Raw genomic sequence first — 27,174 nt, forward strand, 5'->3', positions numbered from 1 at the left:
CTGAATGGTGAATAATGCGATAGTTTACTATCATCCTTTCTCCCTTTCCCCAGGGCACTATTTTGGTTATATTTAAAAAAAAACAAAAAACAAAAACAAAACAAAACAAAAACAGGTAGGGAAAACAAAAAACCTATTGGGTATATGGGAGATGAAAATGGTAGAAAAGATAAAGCATCTATTTACATAAGTTAAACATAATTAAATTTACAATAAGTATAAGGACTTAGTAGAGAAACACTAATATATATCTTTGACAAATTGATTTCACAATTCTCCACGATTCCGACTTAAGATATATGGCATTAAATATGTACTGATATGTACTAGGAATTTAGAGTAGTTGGATTTGCTTGAAAAAGAATTTCCATACTAACATTCAATTTTTGGCTCAGAAACCAATTATTACAAACCTCTTGTATTGCATGCCTGGTGCTTAGAAGTACAAGATGAATAAAGTATGATCTTTGACCTCACAGACTATAGGTATAGTGGGACATGTAGGGACGTTAGCAACTAATTATAAAGTACTGCAATATGTGTATTACCTACAAAGCGATATTCACACAGTGGTGTGACATAGTAGAATATACAACTAATAGCCTAATTGGATTGAGGAGACTTCCTGTGTACCGTGGAGTTTGCTCTTAATGATGAGTATGTGTTCCAGGTAGAAAAAGATAGAAAAACTGAACTGTGTGAAGGGTTCAGAGGGTGCAACAGTATCGTGTTTCTGTGTTTGGAGCATCAGCTCTACGTGTGGTGGAAGCAGAGGGCAGGGGGGCAAGGAGGGGAGAGATGAAAGAGTGGAGGAGATAAGAGTGGAAAACAGGTCAGGCTTCACCCAAGAAAGAACACCATATATCTCACTCCAGGGTGGCTCGACTTTTAGAAATGTCAGAGTCGGTTTTCTAATACGTACTAAAAGTGCAGATTTCTGGACCTAATGAATCTCAATGTCTTGATGTGAATCAGGATCCTGAAGTAACTCTTTGTCATAGATCATGGGAGCCTTTGGCATTTTTGTTTATTTGTTTTGTTTGTTTTTGTTTTTTGAGATGGAATCTCCCTCTGTCGCCCAGGCTGGAGTGCAGTGGCGCCATCTTGGCTCACTGCAGCCTTCACCTCCCAGGTTCAAGCGATTCTCCTGCCTCAGCCTCCCGAGTAGCTGGGTTTACAGGCGCCCGCCACCACGCCTGACTAATTTTTGTATTTTTAGTAGAGATGGGGTTTCACCATATTGGCCAGGATGGTCTTGAACTCCTGGTCTCAGGTGATTTGCCCTTCTCAGCCTCCCAAGGTGCTGGGATTACAGGCATGAGCCACCGTGCCCGGCTGCCTTTGGCTGTTTTAATGTTGAATAATGCTAGGTCATGTCTAGTACAACAAGCCAATATATCATCATGGATATAAATGTACTCAGAAACAAAGTGGGAAAAAAATCAGTTTTTAATACAGGTTGAAAGCTATATGGCATCTGGGTAGCAACTTAGAGTAGTTTAACTAGAGGAAATTCTATCGAATGTTTACTAACATGCTCTTGGTGAAATTTCATCAAGTGACTTTTATTTTTCTTTTGTACCCTCCCTCACACACAGCAGTGAATGTCAATGTCTGAGTAACTTTGTCATTCTGGAACAGTGAAACAGGCTTCATGTTTTCAGGATGACTAAAGATCTTCATCGTTTGGAGGCTTTTGAAAACACTGCACAAATTGTATTTGACTTTATTTAAACTACCAAGCTAGCTTTAAGTTTCATCCAGAGAATGCTTTTGATAAGAAGCTGTTCTTGGATATAGAGTGATAAGTGAAGTGAGCTGGTGCTTAACCTTACGAGGTTGAGGTAGAGTAGGGACAGGGACCACTGCTTTTTAAGGTCATTGGAACCAAGTACACAATCTGTATGTTTGCCTAAAACACTTCACTATATATGGATAGGGAACAGCTTGCATGCTCATGCTGTGTGAAAGTGGAATCTACATTCAAATTGAAAATAGAAAAGCAAAATGAAGTGCAGTAATAACAAGTGTGGACTGCAATATGACCAAAGTGGGAAAGCTGTTAAAATATATAATGCTAATGGTTGTATCGGAGTTCATTGTGAAAAAGATGTAGGAGGCCGAATAGATAATTCTTTCAAGTGAAAGAAAAACGGAATCATAAGCAGGGGTGCAATACAGAGGAATTATGGCTCGATCCTTTTATTAAAGCTCAACCTTGGTAAGTACCTTCCTAAATGATACTTGGTACTTTTTAATGATTTTCAAATGTATGACTGCAGCTCCACACAGAAACTAATGTGAATTTCCAAGAAAACAAATTTTAAAAAAGAAATAGATTTTAACTCCAGTTCTATAGAATTTGGTGCCTTATCTATAAGGCCATGATATTTTGATTATATTAGATGTACAACTGGGCACTGAGAAAGGTTTTAAAGTGGAAGATTTTGTTTATATTTGTTTGTTTTTAATAGAAGAGAACCTCAAGTCCCTGAACTGGTTATGGGGGCATTTGGGAAGTGAATTAGTTCATCTGTCAAGTTCTTTTGCATTTCTAATATACTGGTCTTCCAAGTACTTTGATCTTCCCCTGCAAAATTGCAGCATTAAGGGATTTTATTCTTATTTAAGTAACTCTTGAATAAATATACCATTTTTTGAATTGGTAAGTGTTCACAGAGAAAATTCGTATTGTTTCTAAAGTCATATCTTTGAAATCATAATTATTTAGAATTTAGATTTCTACAAGTCATATCTTTGGAAGGACCTTTGTTTTCAAATATATATTTCTAGTGCATTTAAAAAGGGCTGCTAGTATCCCATAGCAAAAATCACATAATTGTTACACCCTATTCTTTCTACTTTTGACTATGTTACTGTTGGAGTATTTTCTGATAACAGCTATGAAAGCAGAAATGGATGTTGTAGTAAAACAGACTGTTCTTGGTCTGATTGATTTTGTGCTTTATAACCCATTTTAGTTATCAGAAAGAATTGCAATTTTTTCTCCAGCTATTTGGAAAGAATGTAATGGTCTAAAAGATTGCCTACCTTCTGAGGAAGTTTCTCTCATGTCAAAGTAGAAACAGTATATTTATTAAACTGTCTGTAACTTTGGAGTGAATGCTTTCAACTCATTTCTCCCTCTGTTTCTCAACCTGTAACTGTAGGAATCACTCAACTATGACACTTGGCAATATGATCTAGCAGATGTGTAGGACCATACTCAGGATGCGGTAAAATCAGGAGACTGCAGAATAGAATTAAACTATTTTAAGTTACTTTATATTAGAGCATTTGGTGGTTAGAATTCATCACTATTATACTTTAGCATGCATTTGTATGATGACTTGGAGACTATTTTTGTGTTGCCCAATGAAACTCCTTAGCCATTGCTAGAAAGCTAATAGAAACAAACAGACATATTTTAAATACTATACTGTAGGCAGATACCCCAAGAACCATGAATTGAAGAGGAGATGAGATACTTCATTAGTGATTCATATTAATATACTGTTATTTAGATTTAAAAACTCCACCAAAATGTTCTAGCACCAAAAAGAGGATGCAAATTAATGACAATTCTTAGAACAATAAATATGATCAATGACTTGTAGTGATTAGACATAATAAAAATATAATTAATATGATGGCACAGGAAATTAAGCTGTGATAGTTATTTCAAGGATGTTAGGAGTTTGGGTTTTTGTGTACATTTGTGGATCCTATAGAGCTGACTTTAAAGGAAAAGATTGAGGTAAGCTATCATTATGTAATTTGAGAAACTCCAAGTTCAATTAATTCATTTTGGTTTAGAATGCCATGTGCTACCTAACAAAATGTCTTTTCTAGCACTTGGATATTCTTTTTAGGCATGTTTTGGAGACTCTACAATGTAAATCAAATTGTACTAGTTTACTCAGCTCTATGGAGTTTGACTTTGTCCTGGGGTAAACATTGTATTTTAATAAATAAATGGAAAGAGGTATGAAAACATTTAAAGTGCTCAATATTGAGCTGAGGAAAAAGTGGACTGAGGAACCGATGGAAGCTCTTTTAGTAATCCGCAGTGGATAAGAGAGATATTAAGGTAATAGCTGGCAATGAGAAATAATTTTTTAAAGAAATCAACATTTATTTATTTATTATATTTTAAGTTCTGAGGTGCATATGCAGAACATGCAGTTTTGTTACATAGGTATACACGTGTCATGAGAACAGCTATTGATGACTAACTGGACAAGGGCAATAAAAGTTCTAAGACTTTAAGTCCAGATGCTTAGATGGTTGATCCTAATATACAAAAGAAGGATGTCAGAAAGATGCTGAAACCATAGAGGGAAATAATTGGCAAATACAGATCCAGGTTTATATGTTATACATTGAAAAAGAGATAGAATCTCTGGTAAGAAATATTTGCTTCAGCAACAATTCTCAAAGTGGTCTGGGGTTCCGGAAACTTCAGAGTGTTTGTGAGATCAAAACTGTTTCATAATACTCTGAAGTCATGGTTTACCTTTTCTTCTGTATTTGCATTTGCATTTATAGTACAAAAGCAATGGTGAGCAAAACTGCTGGGGTTTTAGCACAAATTAAATTGGTGGCATCAAACCGTACTCTTAATAGTAATCACTGTATGTTTTACCTCCACAAACTCACATTTTTAAAGGCCATTGCATTTTAGAAGGTCCAGATAAAACAGCAAAAATTATTGACTGTTAAATATAAACTCTCAATTACACATATATTTCATGTTCTATGTCATGAAATGATAAGATTTCATAAAGCAAGTGTTCTGCGTACCAAAGTATAATGGCTCTCTCAATGAAAGATACTTTTGCAATTGAGTTGCAAGCTGAATTAGCCACATTTTTTTTTTCTAAATACCATTTTTTTTTTCATGAACAAAGTGATTGACAGGCAAGCTATGGTAATTCAGACTTGAGTATTTGGCTAAAGTTTTCTTAAAATTGAACAAAATTAGTCTGTAGCTTCAAGGAAAACAATGTACTGTATTTGCTGCTAGCAATTATATTTGAGCTTTAAGAGAAAATTGGAAATTTAGAAAACTTACATTCATCGCCATGACCTTGACAGTTTCCAGTACTTAAAAATGTGATGAGGCTGGGCACGGTGGCTCACGCCTGTAATCCCAGCACTTTGGGAGGCCGAGGAGGGTAGATCATGAGGTCAGGAGTTCTAGACCAGCTTGGCCGACATGGTAAAACCTCATCTCTACTAAAAATACAAAAATTAGCCAGGCATGGAGGCACCTGCCTGTAATCCCAGCTACTCGGGGAACTGAGGCAGGAGAATCACTTGAACCGGGGAGGCGGAGGTTGCAGTGAGCCGAGATCACAACACTGTACTCCAGCCTGGGCAACAGAGCAAGACTCCGTCTCCAAAAAAAAGAGTGATGAAATGTGTCAAAGTTGGGAAAATCTGCATAACTTGTGAACTAACATGTCAATGCATGGATTACAATGTCTTGAATGGGTAAGAGAACCATTCGTAATAAAAGACTGACCAAAGGGTTAACAGATTATGGAAAGTACTTTGGTATGCTTTTAGATTCCGTATTACACTTAATCTTGAAGAAACAATCGCTTGTCATGTTTTGGTGTAATATCAAAGAACAATGTTAACAATGATCTGGAAAGTCTATTAAATGAAAAGGCTGCCTTTGTCAACTGCATCTGTGTGAGGCTGGATTTTCTTCATATACCTTGACCAAAACAAGATGCTGTTCACAGATTGAAGTCAGAAATAGATGTGAGAATATAGCTCTTTTCTATTAAGCGAGACAATAACGAAATTTGCAATGATGTAGAACAATGATATTCTTCACATTAACATTTTTTGTTTTGGAAAATACAGGTCTTTTTTTTTTTACAAAACCAGTAATCTAGTATCGTTATGTTTATTATGGTTCTCTTAATGGATTAAATGTTTTAAAATAATTATCAGTTTTTATTTTTAAAATAATACACGTGGATAATATGTATTTATGTATACATATGTAGCCCACCACAGTACAAGCTTTGGGTTTCTCAATAAATTTTTAAGAGTGTAAAGTATTCTGAGACCAAAAATTTTGGTGATTGCTGAGCTACATATGTAAATGTGAGAGCGATCACCATTGTAAAACTGGTGCTATATTTTGAACAAGATAATAAGAAACAAGAACCAAGACTTTGAACAATCTGGCCTAGGATGTAGAGGAATGAGTGGAAGAAACAAAATTTTTACCAATAAAGGGTATAAGAGAATGCATCAATAGCTTTAGAAGCTAGATTTACTAGGAGACTCTGAATGTTGAGATGAAGCCCTTGCATTTCATTAGGAAGAGGTTGGCAGAAATCTCAATACCATTTCAGTGACAATCTGACCCAATCAACTATTCCTCTCTGCCTGCCTAGCTCTTCCATCATTTCTAGTGGGATTTCTGCAGCATCACCAGCAGGATTTCCTATAATCTAAATCTTTTCTCTGAATTTAACTTTACCTTCTTGTTGTAACTAAATATTAGTTTATTTTCTCTTATATTATCTTTTGACATGGACTTTTTTTTTGCAGGGGGAAGAGTGGTAGAAGAGCAACAATATTTATTTTTTTCTCCACAGTGTATTTGGTGATAAAGATCTTAAACACTATCTTTCTTTCCCAGAGATGAGGATGCAGTTTTGCACTTCATAATTAGAAATATTAGAAAATTTTCAGCTGAGTTGACTTCAGTGCAACACAGAGCTTTCTCTTTATATTTGCCATATTTATAATATTAATTGATTTTTGAAAAAGAACAATTTCAATAGCTAATTTGGTTTATCATGCATAATATCTTAATATGCTAAGTTAACAGTGAAATGTTTGCATTTTGTTCAATTATATAGATAAAGTTTTGTCTTGTTTTATTTTGTTTCTGTGTACATCTATCCCAAATGGCCTTTCTCAGCTATTTTATATAGGGTGTCAGATTATTTAAAAAATGATAGTATATCATATGGTTCAGAACCCAGAATCTGGAACCAAATACTCAGGGTTCAAATCCAGGCTCTGCCACTTTCTGTATAAACCTTGATCAAATCACTTACGCTCTCAGTGCTTCAACTTGATCATCTGCAAAGTAGGAATGATTAATAATATTATGTGTGCTATGTTTACTAATATACACAGTATTATTATGGTTGTTGCACTAGTAAGAGTACCCACATCATGAGTTGGAGAATTAAGTACATTAATTTTCCAAAAGAACTTAATGAATCATCTAGCTCATGGCAAGTACATGACACAAGTTAGGGATTATTATTATCATTCCTTCATGATTTTTCAGCACATTCTACCTTTAGGCACTATGCAGGTAGGTAGCATGTACAAATTCATTGAATTCTCACAGCTGTTCTATGAGATAGGTGCCATTATTATACCTGTTTTCTGATGAGAGTAAGTGAGGGGCAAGGAAGTCAGGAAATTTACGCTCATGGGACTAGCATCTAATTATGGGGCATTTGAACCGAAGCCTATCAGAATGTACAGAGGCCGCTATTGGGAAAAAGTTTGGGAGATAGAAAGATGAATAGGAGGACACGATTCCTGCCTCAACAGATTCATGAGCACACAGGAAAGGCAGGAGGGTACAGTCAGTTTTAGAACATTGTTCTGAGCAGTCTGTGAACATAAGAAGAGAAAGAATCACTAGTCACCATGCTGAATTTCATTTCAGTTGAATCTCACAGCTACCCTGCCTTTGGTCAGAGCAGACACGATTACATCCACTTTATTACAGACAAAATTGACGCTTAGAAAGGTTAAATGGCTCACATAATCAGTATATGGGAGGCCCTGGACTACAGTCATTGTCTCCTGATATTGCAAATTAAGTGTAGAATTTTTAATTTCATTTTTTTGTCTTCTGTGATCAGTATTGTAGTAGGCTGAATATTGGGCCCCAAAGATATCAGGGACAAATCCCTGGAATCTTTGAGATGTTGCTTACATGGAGAAAAAAGAAAAAAAAAAAAAGTCTTTGCATATGTGCTTGAATGGAGGATCACGAGATGGGGTGATTATCCTGAATTATCTGGGTGGGTCCTAATAGTCACATGAATCTTTAAAAGAGAGTCTTAGGGAGATTTCACACATGCACACACGCAGAAAACAATGTGAGATTAGAGTGATGTGGATATAAGCCAAGGAGTGCCAAGAAATGGCAGCAGCCACCAGCAGCTGGAAAAAGAAAGGAATGAATTCTCTTCCAGAACCTCCAGAGGCAGTTGCAGCCCAGACCACACCTTGATTTCAGCCTAGCGACACTGCTTTTGGATGCCTGGCATCTAGAACTGAGAAGGCATAAATTTCTGTTATTTAGGCTGGGAAATTATTAGTAATTTGTTACAGCAGCAATAGGAAACAAACAGGATCATCCTCTTTGGTTGGGGGTGCTGTGCTCCTGGATACACATTTTGTTCCAGCAAATCCTCTTTGCCTGGCAGAAGATTCACTGCCTGTCCAGCTTCCATGCTACCATTTACCAGACTTCTGGTCGTGTTCCCTAGCAATTCAACATTTTGTTACCTGACTCACACTCTTTCTCTTGACTTCACTTGACATTATTCTTGGCAACTGCAACATCTACTTATTTATCCAATATTTTAGTCTCTGTCAATGCCCTAGATCACATCCTTTTGCTTACTCAAGGAATTTCCTCCTGCAATTCCATCCTGCCTGCTCAGTCATCAATGTATTCCTATCCATATGTGAATATTCAGTAAATTCTCCTTCCTCAAGCAAGCAAAAACCTTTGACCTCATAGCCCACTCCAGTGCCTGCCTTGGTTTTCTGCTTCCATTAGAGCAAACATTTGCAAGAAGTTGCCTATAATGTTGCCTCAGTTCTTGTTCTTTTCTGCTCACATTCTGCTGAGGCAGCTGTTATCAAGGTTGCTAAGGGCTTCTCTGTCATCAGTTCCCATGGTCAATTATTCCTCATCTCAGTTGCCCTTTTAATAGCATTTGATATGATAGATTACTTTCTTCTGCTTGCATTATTTTCTTCCCTTGATTTCTGGGACACTCCATTTTCCTGATTTTCTTTTTACTTCTTTGGCTTCTTATTCTCATTCTTCTTACTGGTTACTCTTCTTTTCCTGACTCTCTCCACTCTTCCCTATCTTTTCCCTTCAGTTATTTCATCCAGTACCATGACTGTATTCTCCATAACAGTCACTTTCAGATTTATATCAACAACCTCAACTTTTCCTGAGACTCCCATTATATCTAATTGTATATTGATACATTTATTTGATTTTCTAATTGGTAACATGTCCAAATCAAAACCTTTAATTTTCAAACCCACCACACACAAACACGGAGCCTGCATACTCTTGCCTATCTTAGTTAATGGTACCACTATGCATCCAGATACTGAGGCCCCGTCTTCAGATTTATTCTTCATTTATCCATTTCCTATATATCTCCCTCCAAACAACCACGAGTTATTTTGCCTATGATTCAGTACATACGGCCAGTCTGATCACTGATTGCAGCATACACCTCTACCAATACCACAGTACGACAGCCCAATGACTGTCACCCATACTGTTAGCACAGCCTTTAAACTGGGCTTTCTGCTTTCACTCTTACACCCGCTCAGCAGTCCATGCTCCATATATCAGCCACTGTTATCCTTTAAGACATGAACAGCATCACATTTCTCCATATTTAAAATTCCCCAGTGCTTCACATTCCACATATAAAATCGAATCCCCTTACCATGATCTGTGGGGCCATCTGAAATCTGTCCTCTGCCTACTTCTCTGACCTTTCTCTCCTCTCACTCACTGAGCTCCACTCACATTGACTTTCCTCTGTTTTTGCATAGTCAACAACCTTCTTTGCACCTCATAACCTTGCACTCTACCTTCTCTGAGCATCCTAACCACTCATCTTTTCATAGCTGGCTCTTTTTCATCATCGAGGCCTCCGCTCAAATGTTGCTTCCTCAGAGAGGGTTTTCCAGCTCACTCTATCCAAAATGGCCAATCTCAGCCTGGGCAATGTAGAGACACTGTCTCTACAAACAAACAAACAGACAAAAATTAGCTGACCATGGTGGTGGTGCATGTCTGTGGTCCCAGAGACTTGGGAGGCTGAAGTTGGGGAGTCTCTGGAGCCTAGGCAGTTGAGGCTGCAGTGAGCCAAGATTATGCCAATGCACTCTAGTCTGGGCAACAGAATGAGACCTTGTCTCAGAGTAAAATAAAATAGCCAATCTGTAGAAAATCACTTTGCCCAAACCAGTTTGTCCAAATCAATGTTTTAATTAGCAAATGATCAAATATTGCTTACAGTTTGGATGTATTTGGTAAACTCAGAAAGTTTCCTATTGAGAATAAGATTAAGAACTTGCTTTTGATTGTCTTTTGGTCAATTGATTATAAGCAAATTGATCTTTAGAAAACAGCGCTCTTCCCTTTTCATCCCCTACCCTCTTTTTTCCCTCTGTAATATCTAACATAACAATAAATCATTTATATATCTGTTTGCTTTTATACTTCATCTTCTATTCTGTAGATTCTAAGCTTTGTAAGGACAGAAACTTGTATGGCTTATTCAGTTTTAGCTTCAAAGTCTAAAACAGGTGCTCAAAATATATTGGTTGAATGGATGAATGAAAGAATGAGTATCAAAAGAAACTAGATTTGAATACACTTTAGGGAATGGACAGTGTGCCAATGAAAGCCAAAAATATAGAACATCTCATTCTCTTGAGATTTCAAATAGAGAAAATGTATGAGTTAGCAGAATGAAAGCTTTTGTTTATTTAAATAAAGAAGAACCATGTTTTCATGTATGAATTAACTAAAACACCCAAAGAAAAAGAGGAAGGAGAACCACCAATAAAGGATATTGGTTTACTTGTTCTGTATAAAAACATAAAGTTGTGAGTAAGAAACTCTTCTGTATAGCTCCTTTGTAGTTCTAGATTGTGTTTCTGAGCTTAAAGATAAAAATTTGATTTAAAATCTTCACCCCACAATAATTCATGAAACAATCAGTGATTAGTTGTTTGAAACTGATTGTATCGTTACACAAGTGCTTAATCAAATTTAAATTTCTGCTAAAATCAAGTTGATTTTCAGAACATAAATAATTGTAAAATAATATTAGAAATAAATGTGAAGCACCATGAAGGCCAAATTAATGAGGAGGGAAATGAGGGAGGAAGAAAGTTAAGAGGGCATTTTTCCATGCAGTGCTTATCCTAGAAGATCAGATTAATTACCAAAATGCTAATTCTTGATGATACAGATTAATATCCCACTCATTATTTATTTATATAGATGACTGATTTCTGGAGAATTATATTATAAATCATACTGCATAACATTTGAAAATGTCATTAAATTAATATTCTAAGATACTTTGCACATTTTACTTTTTGGAAAAAAATGAGGCAATATGCAAATATAAGGGAAAAATTCACTATAAACACTTCCAGTCTGGAGAATTAGGTAGTTGCTTCTTTTATTTAAATATACATAGCTTCAAGTGGCTATAATAGTCTTCTGAAAATCAAAAGAATTATTACTATTAAAATTATTCAGAAGTACTTTTTTTTAGAAAAAAAGGAAATGAAATTAAAATTCATTGTAATGTGTGTGATAAAAACTGGTTATAAAATTACTTTTAAAATGATCTACCTACCTATTCATCTATCTGTATAATTTAATATAGAGGGATACATGATTTCAGGCACCGAGTAACTCTAAAGTAGCAGAGTAGTAATGAATTATCCATTGCAATAACATAACGGGTGACTTGAGAGTTGTAATGCACAAAATGCAAATTTGCTCTGAAAATTTCTCTTCAACCAGATATAATTTGTAAAATCATCTGATATTCTATGGTTGATATGATTTAATATTTTAAAATCTATTTCATTGCTATATTTGAGCATATCTGTGGCCTCAAATTATAGTTGAAATTTCAAATTTTTTAAATTAAAACATTCATATATCAAAAATAAAAAACATTAAAAGGGTCATAAAATATAAGTTCATGTCATGCCAGAGAGGTTATTATAACAGTTATTCATAATCATTGCTTTTAAAAATCAACTTTATCTTTAAACTAATAAAATCCTTGTGACTGTTAGGTTTCTCTCATTACAAAAACCCACCTGCATTTAATCTTCACTGATTTTGAAATTTTTCACATTTAATTTTAAATCGATATCACTTGATTTTATCTCTACCAGTTTTATTTAAAGTTAAATCCTTCATTTGTGTAAGTAATCATTTGTGTGTATAATAAAATATCTCTAAAAGGAATGTGGGCTAGAAACAGTTAAAGTTTTCAGTCTTAGGTGTTTTGACATTAAATTAAGATTAACGGAATGTTAATGTTGAAAATGGAAATAGATGCAGATAAACTTCATGCATTCCAAATCCAGTTTTTAGTGAGATAACACATAAATGACTTTATGTGTAGATAAATTAATTTTCCCATAAGACTGGGAAAAATTACATTCTATATTTAAACAGTAATTAGATTGCACTTGCAGCCTTTAATTCAATCTACCACTCAGGCATTATAAGGAAAATTGGAAGTTATTCTTTCTTGATAGACTTGTTCTGATATCACTGGAAAGAAGAGCTTATTGAAATTCTCAATGAAAAACACAAAAGGATAGTTTTTATTCCTAATCTGTTTCTTAAATTCCTTAAGCAAGACTGGAAAATGTTTATTTTCAATGTGTGCTATAATTTTTAATGCTTGAATACAAAGCTACTACTTATATAGCTTTGGTGAGAGGTATTTTTATGTATTATAACTTTGTAATGAAAGAAACTGTAGTTTCTCTTTCATAATTAAGTAGATGTGATTAATTGTTCAGCACCTAACCTATCTTGGATTTATAAACAATTATTTTATATGTCTATTATATTTTTGGACAACAGCACATATTTTGTTACTTGACAATTATTTTGAAAGTTTAAATTCTTGCTAATATCAAAATGTTAATTCAGTAAAATGGAAATATTCAACTCCTTGGTAAACGTGGTATAAGAACAAAGTAATAGTTTTACAAATTCAAAGTTAATACAAACAAGTAGCTGTAGTAAATTCAATTTCTGATTTTACCAATTTTAATAAAAAATTAGCACAAAATTATTCAATGGCTTAGCTCCTAGATTGTTCACTTTTGATAGGTGTTTACATATTAAAATTTTATGAAGTGATTAGGACAAAAAATTTCAAAATATGTTTGTCCCTAAGCTTTGAATAATCAATTATGTATAGACCAATAGTTTACAGTTTTTTATTGGTTGGATTTAAGAAATATATGTGATCACAAATATATAAAAATATGTACATTACATATATTTAGATAATTCAGTTAGCTGGAATATTTCAATATCAGATTTAATACATATTGAAAGCCCCCCAATTTTTTAATATTGTGGTAAGTTAATAGCATGATGAAAAACTAATGCAATAGATTACTTAAATAAAATCTATTTTGTGTTCAGATATTCAGGAAATAAACAGAATATTGACACTGTTGTGCGCCGCTGAAGTACAGAGATTTGTTTGGAGAAATACATCATTAGACAATTTCACCATTGTGCAAATATAACAGAGTATACTTAGACAGATCTAGACCTTACAGTCTGCCACACACCTAGGCTATATGGTATAGGTTCATTGCTCCTAGGCTACAAACCAGTATGACATGTTACTATAATACTCTAGGTGTTTGTAATGCAGTGGTAAATCTTTGTGTATCGAAGCATATTTAAACATAGAAAAGATACAGTAAAAGGATGGTATAGAATGAGCCTGTAATACTAGCACTGTGGGAGGTCAAAGTGAGCAGATACCTTGAGGCCAGGAGTTTGGGACCAGCCTGGGCAACATAGCAAGACCCCATCTCAACAAAAAATTAATAAAAATTAGCCTGGCATGGTACACACCTGTAGTCCCAGCTACTTGGGAAGTTGAGGCAGGAGGGTTGCTTTGAGCACAGAAGGTTTAGGCTACAGGGAGCTATGATCCTGGCACTGCACTGCAGCTTGGGTGATGGAGCAAGATGTTGTCTCAAAAATCGTATATAAAAATATATATATTCTCAGCAAACTATCGCAAGAACAGAAAACCAAACACTGCATGTTCTCACTCATAGGTGGGAATTGAACAATGAGATCACTTGGACACAAGGAAGGGGGACATAACACATCAGGGCCTATTGTGGGGAGGGGGGAGGGGGAAGGATAGCATTAGGAGATATACCTAACGTAAATGATGAGTTAATGGGTGCAGCACACCAACATGGCACAAGTATACATATGTAACAAACCTGCACGTTGTGCACATGTACCCTAGAACTTAAAGTATGTAAAATTGTGGTATAAAATGCCATAAAATTATGGTATAAAAATTTTTTTTAAAAAAGGTACACCTTGTAGGTTCTGGATATTAGCCCATTGTCAGATGAGTAGATTGCAAAAATTTTCTCCCACTCTATAGGTTGCCTGTTCACTCTGATAGTAGTTTCTTTTGCTGTGCAGAAGCTCTTTAGTTTAATGAGATCCCATTTGTCAATTTTGGCTTTTGCTGCCGTTGCTTTTGGTGTTTTAGACATGAAGTCTTTGCCCATGCCTATGTCCTGAATGGTATTACCTAGGTTTTCCTCTAGGGTTTTTATGGTATTAGGTCTAACATTTAAGTCTCGAATCCATCTTGAATTAATTTTCGTATAAGGAGTAAGGAAAGGATCCAGTTTCAGCTTTCTACTTATGGCTAGCCAATTTTCCCAGCACCATTTATTAAATAGGGAATCCTTTCCCCATTTCTTGTTTCTCTCAGGTTTGTCAAAGATCAGATGGCTGTAGATGTGTGGTATTATTTCTAAGGACTCTGTTCTGTTCCATTGGTCTATATCTCTGTTTTGGTACCAGTACCATGCTGTTTTGGTTACTGTAGCCTTGTAGTATAGTTTGAAGTCAGGTAGCGTGATGCCTCCAGCTTTGTTCTTTTGACTTAGGACTGTCTTGGAGATGCGGGCTCTTTTTTGGTTCCATATGAACTTTAAAGCAGTTTTTTCCAATTCTGTGAAGAAACTCGTTGGTAGCTCGATGGGGATGGCATTGAATCTATAAATAACCTTGGGCAGTATGGCCATTTTCACGATATTGATTCTTCCTATCCATGAGCATGGTATGTTCTTCCATTTGTTTGTGTCCTCTTTTATTTCACTGAGCAGTGGTTTGTAGTTCTCCTTGAAGAGGTCCTTTACATCCCTTGTAAGTTGGATTCCTAGGTATTTTATTCTCTTTGAAGCAATTGTGAATGGAAGTTCATTCCTGATTTGGCTCTCTGTTCGTCTGTTACTGGTGTATAAGAATGCTTGTGATTTTTGCACATTAATTTTGTATCCTGAGACTTTGCTGAAGTTGCTTATCAGCTTAAGGAGATTTTGGGCTGAGACAATGGGATTTTCTAAATATACAATCATGTCATCTGCAAAGAGGGACAATTTGACTTCTTCTTTTCCTAACTGAATACCCTTGATTTCTTTCTCTTGCCTGATTGCCCTAGCCAGAACTTAACACTATGTTGAATAGGAGTGGTGAGAGAGGGCATCCCTATCTTGTGCCAGTTTTCAAGGGGAATTTTTCCAGTTTTTGCCCATTCAGTATGATATTGGCTGTGGGTTTGTCATAAATAGCTCTTATTATTTTGAGGTACGTTCCATCAATACCGAATTTATTGAGCGTTTTTAGCATGAAGGGCTGTTGAATTTTGTGAAAAGCCTTTTCTGCATCTATTGAGATAATCATGTGGTTCTTTTACAAGAAAAAAACAAACAACCCCATCAAAAAGGGGGCAAAGGAGATGAACAGACATTTCTCAAAAGAAGACATGCATACAGCCAACAGACACATGAAAAAATGCTCATCATCACTGGCCATCAGAGAAATGCAGATCAAAACCACAATGAGATACCATCTCACACCAGTTAGAATGGCGATCATTAAAAAGTCAGGAAACAACAGGTGCTGGAGAGGATGTGGAGAAATAGGAACACTTTTACACTGTTGGTGGGATTGTAAACTAGTTCAACCATTATGGAAAACAGTATGGCGATTCCTCAAGGATCTAGAACTAGAAGTACCATATGACCCAGCCATCCCATTACTGGGTATATACCCAAAGGATTATAAATCATGCTGCTATAAAGACACATGCACACGTATGTTTATTGCAGCACTATTCACAATAGCAAAGACTTGGAATCAACCCAAATGTCCATCAGTGACAGACTGGATTAAGAAAATGTGGCACATATACACCATGGAATACTATGCAGCCATAAAAAAGGATGAGTTTGTGTCCTTTGTAGGGACATGGATGCAGCTGGAAACCATCATTCTTAGCAAACTATCACAAGAACACAAAACCAAACACCGCATGTTCTCACTCATAGGTGGGAACTGAACAATGAGATCACTTGGACTCGGAAAGGGGAACATCACACACCGGGGCCTATCATGGGGAGGGGGGAGGGGGGAGGGATTGCATTGGGAGTTATACCTGATGTAAATGAGGAGTTGATGGGTGCTGACGAGTTGATGGGTGCAGCACAGCAACATGGCACAAGTATACATATGTAACAAATCTGCACGTTATGCACATGTACCCTAGAACTTAAAGTATAATAATAATAATAAAAAAAAAAGGTACACCTATATAGGGCACATCACATGAGTGGAGCTTGCGAGACTAGAAGTTGCTCTAGGTAAGTCAGTAACTGAGTGGTGAGTGAATATGAAAGCTTAGGACATTACTGTACACTATTGTAGACTGTACAAATGCTGTATACTTAGGCTACACTAAATTTATTTTAAAAATCTTTCTTCAATAACAAATTAACCTTGACTTACAGTAGTTTATAAAGTTTACTTTATAAACTTCAATTTTTAAAAAACTTTTTGACTTTTTGTAGTAACATTTAGCTTAAAACACAAACTCATTGTACAAAAATGTTTTCTTTATATCTTTATAAGCTTGTTTTTCTATTTTTAAATACTTATTTATTTTTTCACTTTTTCAACTTTTTTGTTAAAAGCTAAGACACAAACATACACATTAGCCTAGGCCTACATAAGATCAGGATCATCAATATCACCGTCTTCCCCCTCCACATCTTGTTGCTCTGGAAGGGCTTCAGGGACAATAACGGGCATGTAGATGTCATCTATGTGATAACAATGCCTTCCTCTCCTATGATAACAATACCTTCCTCTGGAAGACCTGACTTAGGTGGCTTTATGGTTAACTTAAAAAAATCAATAGATGGAATACACTCTAAAATAACAATAAAAAAATAGTATGGTAAACACCCAGTAACAAAGGTGTTTATTATCATCATCAAATATTATGTACTGTACATAATTGTATGTGCTAGACTTTTATATGACTGGCAATCTGGTATTTTTGTTTATACCAGCATTACCACAAACATGTAATACATTGAAATATCATGTTATGATGGCTATGATGTCACTAAATTGTAGGAATTTTTCAGCTCCATTATAATCTTATGGGACCAACGTCATATATACAGTTAGTCATTCACCACAACATCATTACAAGGCACATGACTGTATTTGATAACATATAATCTCTCCTTCAAAGGGTAGTAAAGTCAATACACAGTTTATGAAAGCTAAAATTTTAATGCATGTGGTATTAGGGAAATTTTTAAAATTTCACTGTAATATGATTCCTGAAGTTATTATCAAGTTCTTTTTGGTTGTTGTTTTGTTTTAAAGAATAAAATTGAATCAGAGAAAAACTACTCTAAAATCACACAAAAACTGTAAAATTTGTTCAGAAATTTATTTTTAATTACAAACTCAGAAGAGTAATCAGAATTAGTTTGTTGCTAATAATACACAGTGGCCTTAAAAGAGAAATAATGATATTTGGAAGTGCTTTACTCATTTTTATTTTGAATGGAAACTCCTAAATATTAAATATATTCTCTTCAACGTTGCTTTTACAATATAAATTACTTTGTAAAACATACCCATTAGGGCTACTTAAAGATAAACTCCATATTTTCCTAAATCATTATGTTATAAATTAATTGGGCTGAAATTTATTAAAAAATATTTTATCCTTGCCTTTATAAAAATTGCACGTGTAAGCATCATTTAGAGTTGGCAGAAATCTGATGGAACATCAGTATTGCCTGATTCAGCCACGTTCAACCTTTATTCCACTAAGAATAATATGGCAATTGTCAGTTACATGAACACATATAGCATGTATCTTAGAAACCTAGGTGGAAAGCATTTAAGAATGCCTGTGATATAGGGTATCTTTGAATCTATCCTTATTTTATTTAACAAATTAAATAATTTTAAAACATTGTGATGTAACCATTATTGGTAAATAAAATTATTTGTGACCCCCTTGGCGATTCATAGCCACACACAAACTGCTCAGAAAAATGACCTATTTTAAAGAGAAACATACAGGCTTAGCAGATTTATTGTAGTTCAAGCCACAAAGATTCAATTCCGTTTTCACACTTTGTCCTGTGGGTCTGTGAAAGCAGAGTGTAGTGGCTGAGATTGCAGCTGTGGGTCAGATTATCATAGTGGAATGCTTGCTGAACAACTCTGTAAGAGCAGAGAGAATGTTTTGCACATATTTGCAAACGCAATGTTTCAAAAACTGGCCAGGTTAAAAGAATCACCTGGGCTGCTTGTTAAATATAGATTCCTGAACCAAGACGAACCTACTGAGTTAGAATTTCAAATGCAGAGACCTGACAATCGGTATTTTTTTCCCCATGAAGCCCAGGTGATCAGGCCATTTGGGGAAACCTGGCATTAATGCTGACTGATATGATAGAGCTGCTAATCTCAATTGAAGCCTTCTCATTATCATCCCATTTTCGTTCTTTCATATTTTTATTGAGGAGCTAGTTACTAGCGATGCACAGATAACACATGAGCTCTACCTAACAATTTATACAGGACTCTGTTGAAACAGAATTGCAATTACTTTTGAAAGCTGTTACCTTTGATTGCAGGGTAGATGCTCCTTAATATATCACACTAAAGCCTGGAACTCAATGTGAATTAGATCAGTGTCAGAATTCATGATATTGTATTATTATTTATTTGTACTTGTACTCTATGGCATATTCATGACACAGTTCTCCTTCATTAGTAGCTCTCTCTGCACCTCTGCATTTTGTTATTCCATTTTGTTGTTTCCTACTCTTCTTACATCTATTTTTGTAATATACTCAAACAGTGTTTTGATTACTAAGTTATTGCATGATCTTTTACAACCTAATTAAAAGTGACTATAGGATTGGGACTATAGGAGATAATTTTATTGAATATGTTTTATTATTATATATTGAAACAGTCCAGTATCCTTGTTTAGGCTAATTATGAAATGTAATTACTAATATATCCAAGGTGTTTAGTGTTGCTTAATGCCTCATTTTGATGTACCATTTTGACTTGTTAATTAGTCCAACTTTCTTTTTTAGATTTTCTCCCTTAATTTGTGGATAAATTATTCTTGGTTCTTTCTGTGGATAAATTGACTTGAGATCATCAGTTATTTAAGTAAGAAACAAAATATTCCACAGTAAAGTCTTTGAAGATAAGATGATAAGAAAAAGGATATGATTAATGATGTGGTCATGATAATTTATTTTCATCAAATAATAGCACTTATGGGTTTCACACTGCTTAACAAAGTGTGATAATTTATGGATACTTTGAAAATGAATGCTTTACTTTCTCTTTAGTTAGAACATGTGAGGAGGTCTTAGGATTGTCTGGTTTTCCTTTGAGAATCTAACCTCCCTTTGTAGCAACCAGTGTGTAATCTACTAGCTTTCATTCTGGAAAAGAAAAAGATTTTAAAAATTATAAAAATATAGCACGGGGTGAATTAAGTACTTAATGTGACCATCTTCTATAAATAGTGAAGTCAGATTATGAAATACATTTCTCAATGATACTTTTATCTATCATTAGTGATAGAAATGAATAGTTATGAATGACTATAGAATAAAGTAAGAAACTATCATACATGTAACTTATTTTTTATTTCATTACTTTTTTAAAATTTTGAGATGGAGTCTTGCTCTGTCACTGAGGCTGGAGTGCAATGGTGCAATCTCAGCTCACTGCAACCTCCGCCTCCCGGGTTCAAATGATTCTCCTGTGTCAGCTTCCTGAGTAGGTGGGATTACAGGCGTTTGCCACCATGCCTGGGTAATTTTTGTATTTTTAGTAGAGAGGAGGTTTTCCCATGTTGGTCAGGCTGGTCTCAAACTCTTAACCTCAGGTGATCCACCTCCCTCAGCTTCCCAAAGTGTTGGAATTACAGGCGTGAGCCACCGCACCCAGTGATTTCATTACTGTTAAACAGACTTTGATTCTAGAAATATATCTCTATAAAACGTGTGTGTTGTAGGCAATGGTCATTGTTGTCCGGTCATTATCCTTGGAAAGCTGAATTTGGTTGAGTAGGCTGAGAATTACAATTTAGATCCTTAGATTAGTTTTGATGAGTCATTTAATATCTGGAGCAGATGGACAGTGTTAACATGAATACTAAATCTTCTCATCATTTACCTCTGCTTGTGTTACAGAAACCCTTGAAACTCTCATCAAGCAAGCAGAAAATTATACCAGTATACTTTTTTGCAATACCTACAGGAACATGGCCTTGGAGGCTGCTGCTTCGGTTCAGGAGTTCTTCACTGATGTGGGGCTGTATTTGTTTGGTGCAGATGTTAATCCTGAAGAATTTGTAAACAGATTTTTTGACAGTCTTTTCCCTCTGGTCTACAATCACCTCATTAACCCTGGTGTGACTGACAGTTCCCTGGAATACTCAGAATGCATCCGGATGGCTCGCCGGGATGTGAGTCCATTTGGTAATATTCCTAAAAGAGTAATGGGACAGATGGGGAGGTCCCTGCTGCCCAGCCGCACCTTTCTGCAGGCACTCAATCTGGGTATTGAAGTCATCAACACCACAGACTATCTGCCCTTCTCCAAAGAGTGCAGCAGAGCCCTCCTGAAGATGCAGTACTGCCCACACTGCCAGGGCCTGACGCTCAGTAAGCCCTGTATGGGATACTGCCTCAATGTCATGCGAGGCTGCCTGGCACACATGGCGGAGCTTAATCCACACTGGCATGCATACATCCGGTCACTGGAAGAACTGTCAGATGCAATGCATGGAACGTACGACGTTGAACATGTGCTCCTGAACTTTCACTTGCTTGTGAACGATGCTGTGACACAGGCTCACCTCAATGGACAAAAATTATTGGAACAAGTAAGTAGGAACTCCACATTTCCAGTCTGATTTCTTGTAATTCAAAGATAGCCATGATATACTTTGGGAAATAGTAGGAGAATGTATCAATTCATATATTCAATCTAAGATTTTTTTTTTTATATCTTATGATAACATTTTGGTTGGCTGAAATACCACATTCTCCCCTAAGTAGAAGCCTGCTGAAAGGGTGAGTTCTGTGACATGGCAAGAGCTCAGGTTTGAAATCAGGAACAGCATAGATTTGAATCTTTAGCCTACCAGTAATTAGTTAAATGAAATTAGGTAAGTCCCTTCGGCCTCTTTGCACCTCAATTTCCTCAGTGATAAAAAGGAAATAGTAACATACAACATTTGAAGTATTCTTTTTTGGGAATATAGGCATTATGTATGCAAACTACTTAGTATGGTACTTGGTACTCCAAAAATGGGTAGTATTGTTAGAATTTCAAAAGTATTTCGCTTTAAAATGGAAAATGCCAGTTATATATCCCTGAAGTTAAGACTTGATAGCTTAGTGTTCAAAAGAGTTTCTCCAGAGATGCTCCAAAATCTGTCACAGTGATGGTGTGATAATTTTTGGAAATGTAGTATATACACGGTCATGGTATTTTATTCCTAGCAGACTGAAAGGTTTTTAAAACACAATCATCCAATCAAAACATATGAGAGTTTTCTATTTGTCCCACGTTACACAGAACCATTTTTCTAAATATTCACTGGCTCCCATAGTAATAGTTCTCATATCCCAGAGTGAAATAGGATAGCACGCTGATGGTTCTACTAAACATTTTCCCCTGAAATAAAATTATACTCTCCAGTGCCAACAAAAGACATCTCCTTAGGCTGACATTGATTTACCGAATTAACAAGCATTCTCATCAATTAGCTTTAAGTAGAAAATTTTAGTAAAGAGAGAGTTTCTCCATGTTGGTCAGGCTGGTCTTGAACTCTTGACCTCAGGTGATCCATCCGCCTCGGCTTCCCAAAGTGCTGGAATTACAGGCGTGAGCCACCGCGCCCGGCGATTTCATTATTTTTAAACAGACTTTGATTCAATTCCTTTAATTAATGACTGATAGAATGTGAAAAGCTTTATGTCCAAACACGTTTTTCCCTTCTCTTCCTAACCTTCAGGGACTTGCCAGGTCCTGTGTGAGCCTTTATGTTTCCTTTTTCAAATTAGAAATGACACCTCGCTTTAGGTGGATTCAGCACGGCACCATAGGGTAACGTGTGGGCTGAAGTTTAGCTCCTACTCCCTGCTTCATTCAGCTGGGTATCCCTATACAATGAACCGGATTCTCAACTTGATGTAATGGCTTGGTCTTCTTGTCTTCTCACATCCTTTTATGAAAATCGTACACGGCCCATAACCTCTGGAAGGGATACAATAAACCATCTCAAAAGGAGGTACCAATGACTGCTGTGGTTTCAAGTATTTCACTGAAAAATAAGCATTTAGATCCAGGGAACAAAATGCTCTTATTATTATTAGTATTTTGAGACGGAGTCTCGCTCTGTCGCCCAGGCTGGAGTGCAGTGGTGCGATCTTGGCTCACTGCAAGCTCCGCCTCCCGGGTTCACGCCATTCTCCCACCTCAGCCTCCTGTGTAGCTGGGACTACAGGTGCCCGCCACTGCGCCCGGCTAATTTTCTGTATGTTTTCAGTAGAGGCGGGGTTTCACCGTGTTAGCCAGGATGGTCTGGATCTCCTGACCTCGTGATTTGCCCGCCTCGGCCTCCCAAAGTGCTGGGATTACAGGCGTGAGCCACCGCGCCCGGCCAAAATGCTCATATTATTTTATTGAGTATCTCCAAAAGGGAAAGTAAGCACAATAAATCGGAGACCAAGTCCAGATTTGATTATTAATTTGGGGCATGATAATTTAATGTCCCAGGGCCGGGACCTTCTAATATATGTAAGTGAATAGGTTTTCAAGACCTTTTTTCTTACGTATTTTGGAAACCTGAAGGGGCTTTTTGTGTCCTTGAAATCCATCCTGTAGAAAATCTTCTGCATTTCCTGTTTCAAAGACTAAAATAAAAGTTTGCAATAGACAGGCAAGCTTTGAAATCCTGAATTTGCTACCCATTAGTCATGTGGGCTGGGTCAGCTTCTAAAACCCTTAAGCCTATTTGTCCTATGTGAAAAGGAAGGGAGGAATAACTTCAATGGGACAATGTTGGTCAGACTCCAACACTGATAGGCAATTGGTACCTGAAAACCTTACTTTTTTCTCTCCTTATTCTAAGGAAGGCCCTGAGCAGACCTTGGTGAAGCAGGTAACTTTAGTATCTCAAAGTATTAGAATCAGGTTTATGTTTCCTAAAGAAGTTTTATACAAAACTTTTATCATGTAAACCTCCCTGTTGTATTTTCAAAGAGTGCTCTTTTTAAAATAAATAGTCTGATTTTATATAATAAATAGTCCTATGACTATTTTGAGAAACATCAATTATTACTAATAAATTATGGATTCTTTTCTAAATAAAACAGAGCTCTCTTTTTTACTTATGGGAACAGAAGAAGAAACTGACTTTAACTTCCTTGAAAATTGAACCATTAATATTTATTTCTACCAACTTCAAAGTGATTTATAAGCGCTTTATCAAACTTTGATAACCAGTTCACACATCGATGAATTTAACAAATTCAAAATAAATAACTGGAAAACCAGCAAATAATGACTTCCTCACATTCCCAAAGAAATCTCTGAGATCTAGTACTTCCAAGTCTACTCCTCCATAAACATATATTTTTGCTTTAAAATATCTGTGGAGGTACCTGATGTAGGTACCTGATGTATATATATACCATATATATATATAAATACACCTGAATCTGTTGGATGAATTTCAACTGGAAAAAAGTTTAGCTTTCTGAGAAAAATCATAAGTACCTTATATTTGGTAAATGTTTAGAGTAACAAAAGTTAATTTACAAGAGAATATTTTTTAAATTTCATAATTCTGTGATTTTATTAAGACAAAGTTTGATTTAATAAAGCAGAAGAAGAGAGGTAGCAAAGAGTAGGAATTAAAAACACAAGTCCTAGTGTTAAATTGGATTTCACATCTGTATCTGCCTCTTACTAGCTCTCAGTCTATGCATTTGCTTATTTTATCTCTGTTTGCTTCAATTTCCTCTTTGGTTAGATGGGGCGATGTAATACCATAATAGTATCCTTGTGAGAATAAAATGAACTTACACACTTAATGTTGTGCATAGTGTTTACATTTTACTAGTTATCACTATCACATTATATTATTTAGAAATAATTCACTGATTTCTCTGATTTTTTTTTTCTTTTTATTTGAAATGGAGTCTCGCTCTGTTGCCAGGCTGGAGTGCAGTGGCATGATCTCAGCTCACTGCAACCTCCACCTCCTGGGTTCAAGCGATTCTCCTGCCTCAGCCTCCCAAGTAGCTGGGACTACAGGTGCACGCCACCATATCTAGCTAATTTTTGTAGTTTTAGTAGAGATGGGGTTTCACCATATTGGACAGGCTACTCTCAAACTCCTGGCCTCGTGATCTGCCCGCCTTGGCCTCCCAAAGTGCTGGGATTATAGACCTGCATCACCGCGCCCAGCCTTCTCTTATGTTTTAAATGCTCCCAAGGTAAACATTTCTTTCTTAGGGGTATAGAGCTCAAAAAATATTTTAAATAATCATTTAATTAAACAAATCCTTGTAATTTTCTTTATGAATGAGAAAAATTGATATTTTCAGAAAATATTAGATAAATTTCTAATGTATTTTTAATATTAACGGATATAGATAGATTACCCCCTTGTTAGTAAATTATTAATTCATTTGGTAAATATATACTTCATATTTTTGAAATTGTATTTCTTAATAATTACATTTAATATATTATTTCTTGCTATAATTTGACACTTTTACTAAAGGCATAAGAACATAGAGTCTGGTTTAATAACATTGTTTCAACATGTTGTAAATAGTACACATGTTACCAGGAAACACAGCTAAATATTGATTCTATACAGTTTTAGGGGGAAAAAAAATTTTTTTTTCTTTTTTTTTTGGAGACTGAGTCTCTCCCTGGAGTGCAATGGCGTGATCTTGGCTCACTGCATCCTCTGCCTCCCAGATTCAAGCAATTCTCCTGCCTCAGCCTCCCAAGTATGTGGGATTACAGGCATGCATCACCACACCCAGCTAATTTTTAGTATCTTTAGTAGAGATGGGGTTTCACCGTGTTGGCCGTGTTGGTCTCAAACTCCTGACTTCGTGATCCACCCGCCTTGGCCTCCCAAGATCAGAAGCATAATTTTCAACAAAAAAAGTCCCATTCTGTTTTTTCTTACAGATAAGTTTTTCACCTATTCTATCTATGCATATTAGTAGAGATTCAGCTGGTTGTATTCAAATTACTTTAGAAACACTATATAATTCTATCAAAAAAACCTATAAAAAATGACTTTAAGGTAGATTGTATAATATATACCAATATACTTTAATTAGCTGTTAAGGAAACTAATATCTTATCACTTCCTCTGTATACTTCCTTTGACATTTATCTGAATCTGTAGACAGTAAGCACAGTAAATTTATTAAGTGTTTTTAGGTGTTTATACCTTCAATAAAAGAAAAGTTAAAATAGTTAAATAGTTAAAATAGCAGGATTGTTTAGGACTAAGTGCTAATTTTGTCCAATTTATTCAATGATGTGATATATATTTTCCTAAAATATCAATGTATATGAGATTTTGCAAAAAATAGGTCCTAGAGAACAAAAAGGGTTAGGGAAGAATTCTCAAAATCTCAGTCTCCAAAGTAACCTAATTAAAATACAATGCCATTGCAATTTTAGATATTTTAAATTTAGATATCTAAATGCAATACATTCTACAGTAACTATCACACATGAACTTGACAAAAGTCATGACATTTGCTTAGCGTCAGTCAATTTAGTGCAGTGTGGGCGTTTTTGAGTGATGAAGAAGAGGTGGCAGAGTGCATCACCTTCTCGGGGCCATGACACTTTCACAATCATAAGAAGGCTAATATGCCCTTTCCCTAGAAAAATAACACACGCTGACACACAGGCACATGCAAAATAATTTCAGTGACTTTACAGCTTCTGTGATGCCACAGACCTGAGGGTAAGGATCCCTGAGTTAAAGAAAGGACATCCTCATTCTTAGGGTGAAATACAGTGATACCAGAGTTGGTTCCTAGAGAGGTTCAAACATGGATGAAATTATTTTGAAATTAATGTTGGATATGTAGAGTATGTTCTTTTGACTATGACTCAGATCAGAATGTATAAACTTTAGACAGAGAAGAGATTGGAATGATTAAGTAGAATCTCTAGGGTTGCTCCAGTTTCTACAATATATGAAAAGCTGACAATATATTATTTGTGAAATAAAAATTGTTTTGGTGGGGGAGCTTTCATTCACGTACATATTTGGACTTGGCTGCCACAAGGTGGAAGGTGGTGGCCAAAGGTTGTGTGTAAACTACCTCATAGACAAAGCCCATGGGTGGTTGGACAAAATTTCATTAAAAATACATTAGTAGTGTTGAAAGATATAATTTTTACCTTTGCCTGATTTTTGTTTAACATATGTGGTAGGTTGATATTGAACTTGTGATTTCGTATATGGCTTTACTGAGGAATAAGACTGGGAACTGACAAAGAAAAAGAAAAGGCATAAGAATTAAATGTGTAACAATTGAGAGGGGAAAAATACAAGCTCCTGGTGTGAAAGGCAGCTCTGAAAGAATCCAATCAAAGTGGGATGACTGATT

The 27,174-nt window shown here is 35.7% G+C and overlaps 1 protein-coding gene across 2 annotated transcripts in view; it reads left to right on the plus strand.

Annotated features, from left to right (window-relative positions):
* Window positions 1-27,174, plus strand: part of GPC5 (glypican 5) — a 1,466,403-nt gene that overhangs the window by 268,770 nt on the left and 1,170,459 nt on the right. For both annotated transcript variants that reach the window (XM_050766965.1, XM_050766966.1), the window contains exon 3: window positions 20,695-21,389. In XM_050766965.1, coding sequence (XP_050622922.1) covers window positions 20,695-21,389 — 695 coding nt within the window. The remainder of the gene's footprint in view (window positions 1-20,694; window positions 21,390-27,174) is intronic.

The sequence above is a fragment of the Macaca thibetana genome, chromosome 17 (assembly GCF_024542745.1).
Source record: "Macaca thibetana thibetana isolate TM-01 chromosome 17, ASM2454274v1, whole genome shotgun sequence".
In the NCBI taxonomy this organism is placed as follows: Eukaryota; Metazoa; Chordata; class Mammalia; order Primates; family Cercopithecidae; genus Macaca; species Macaca thibetana.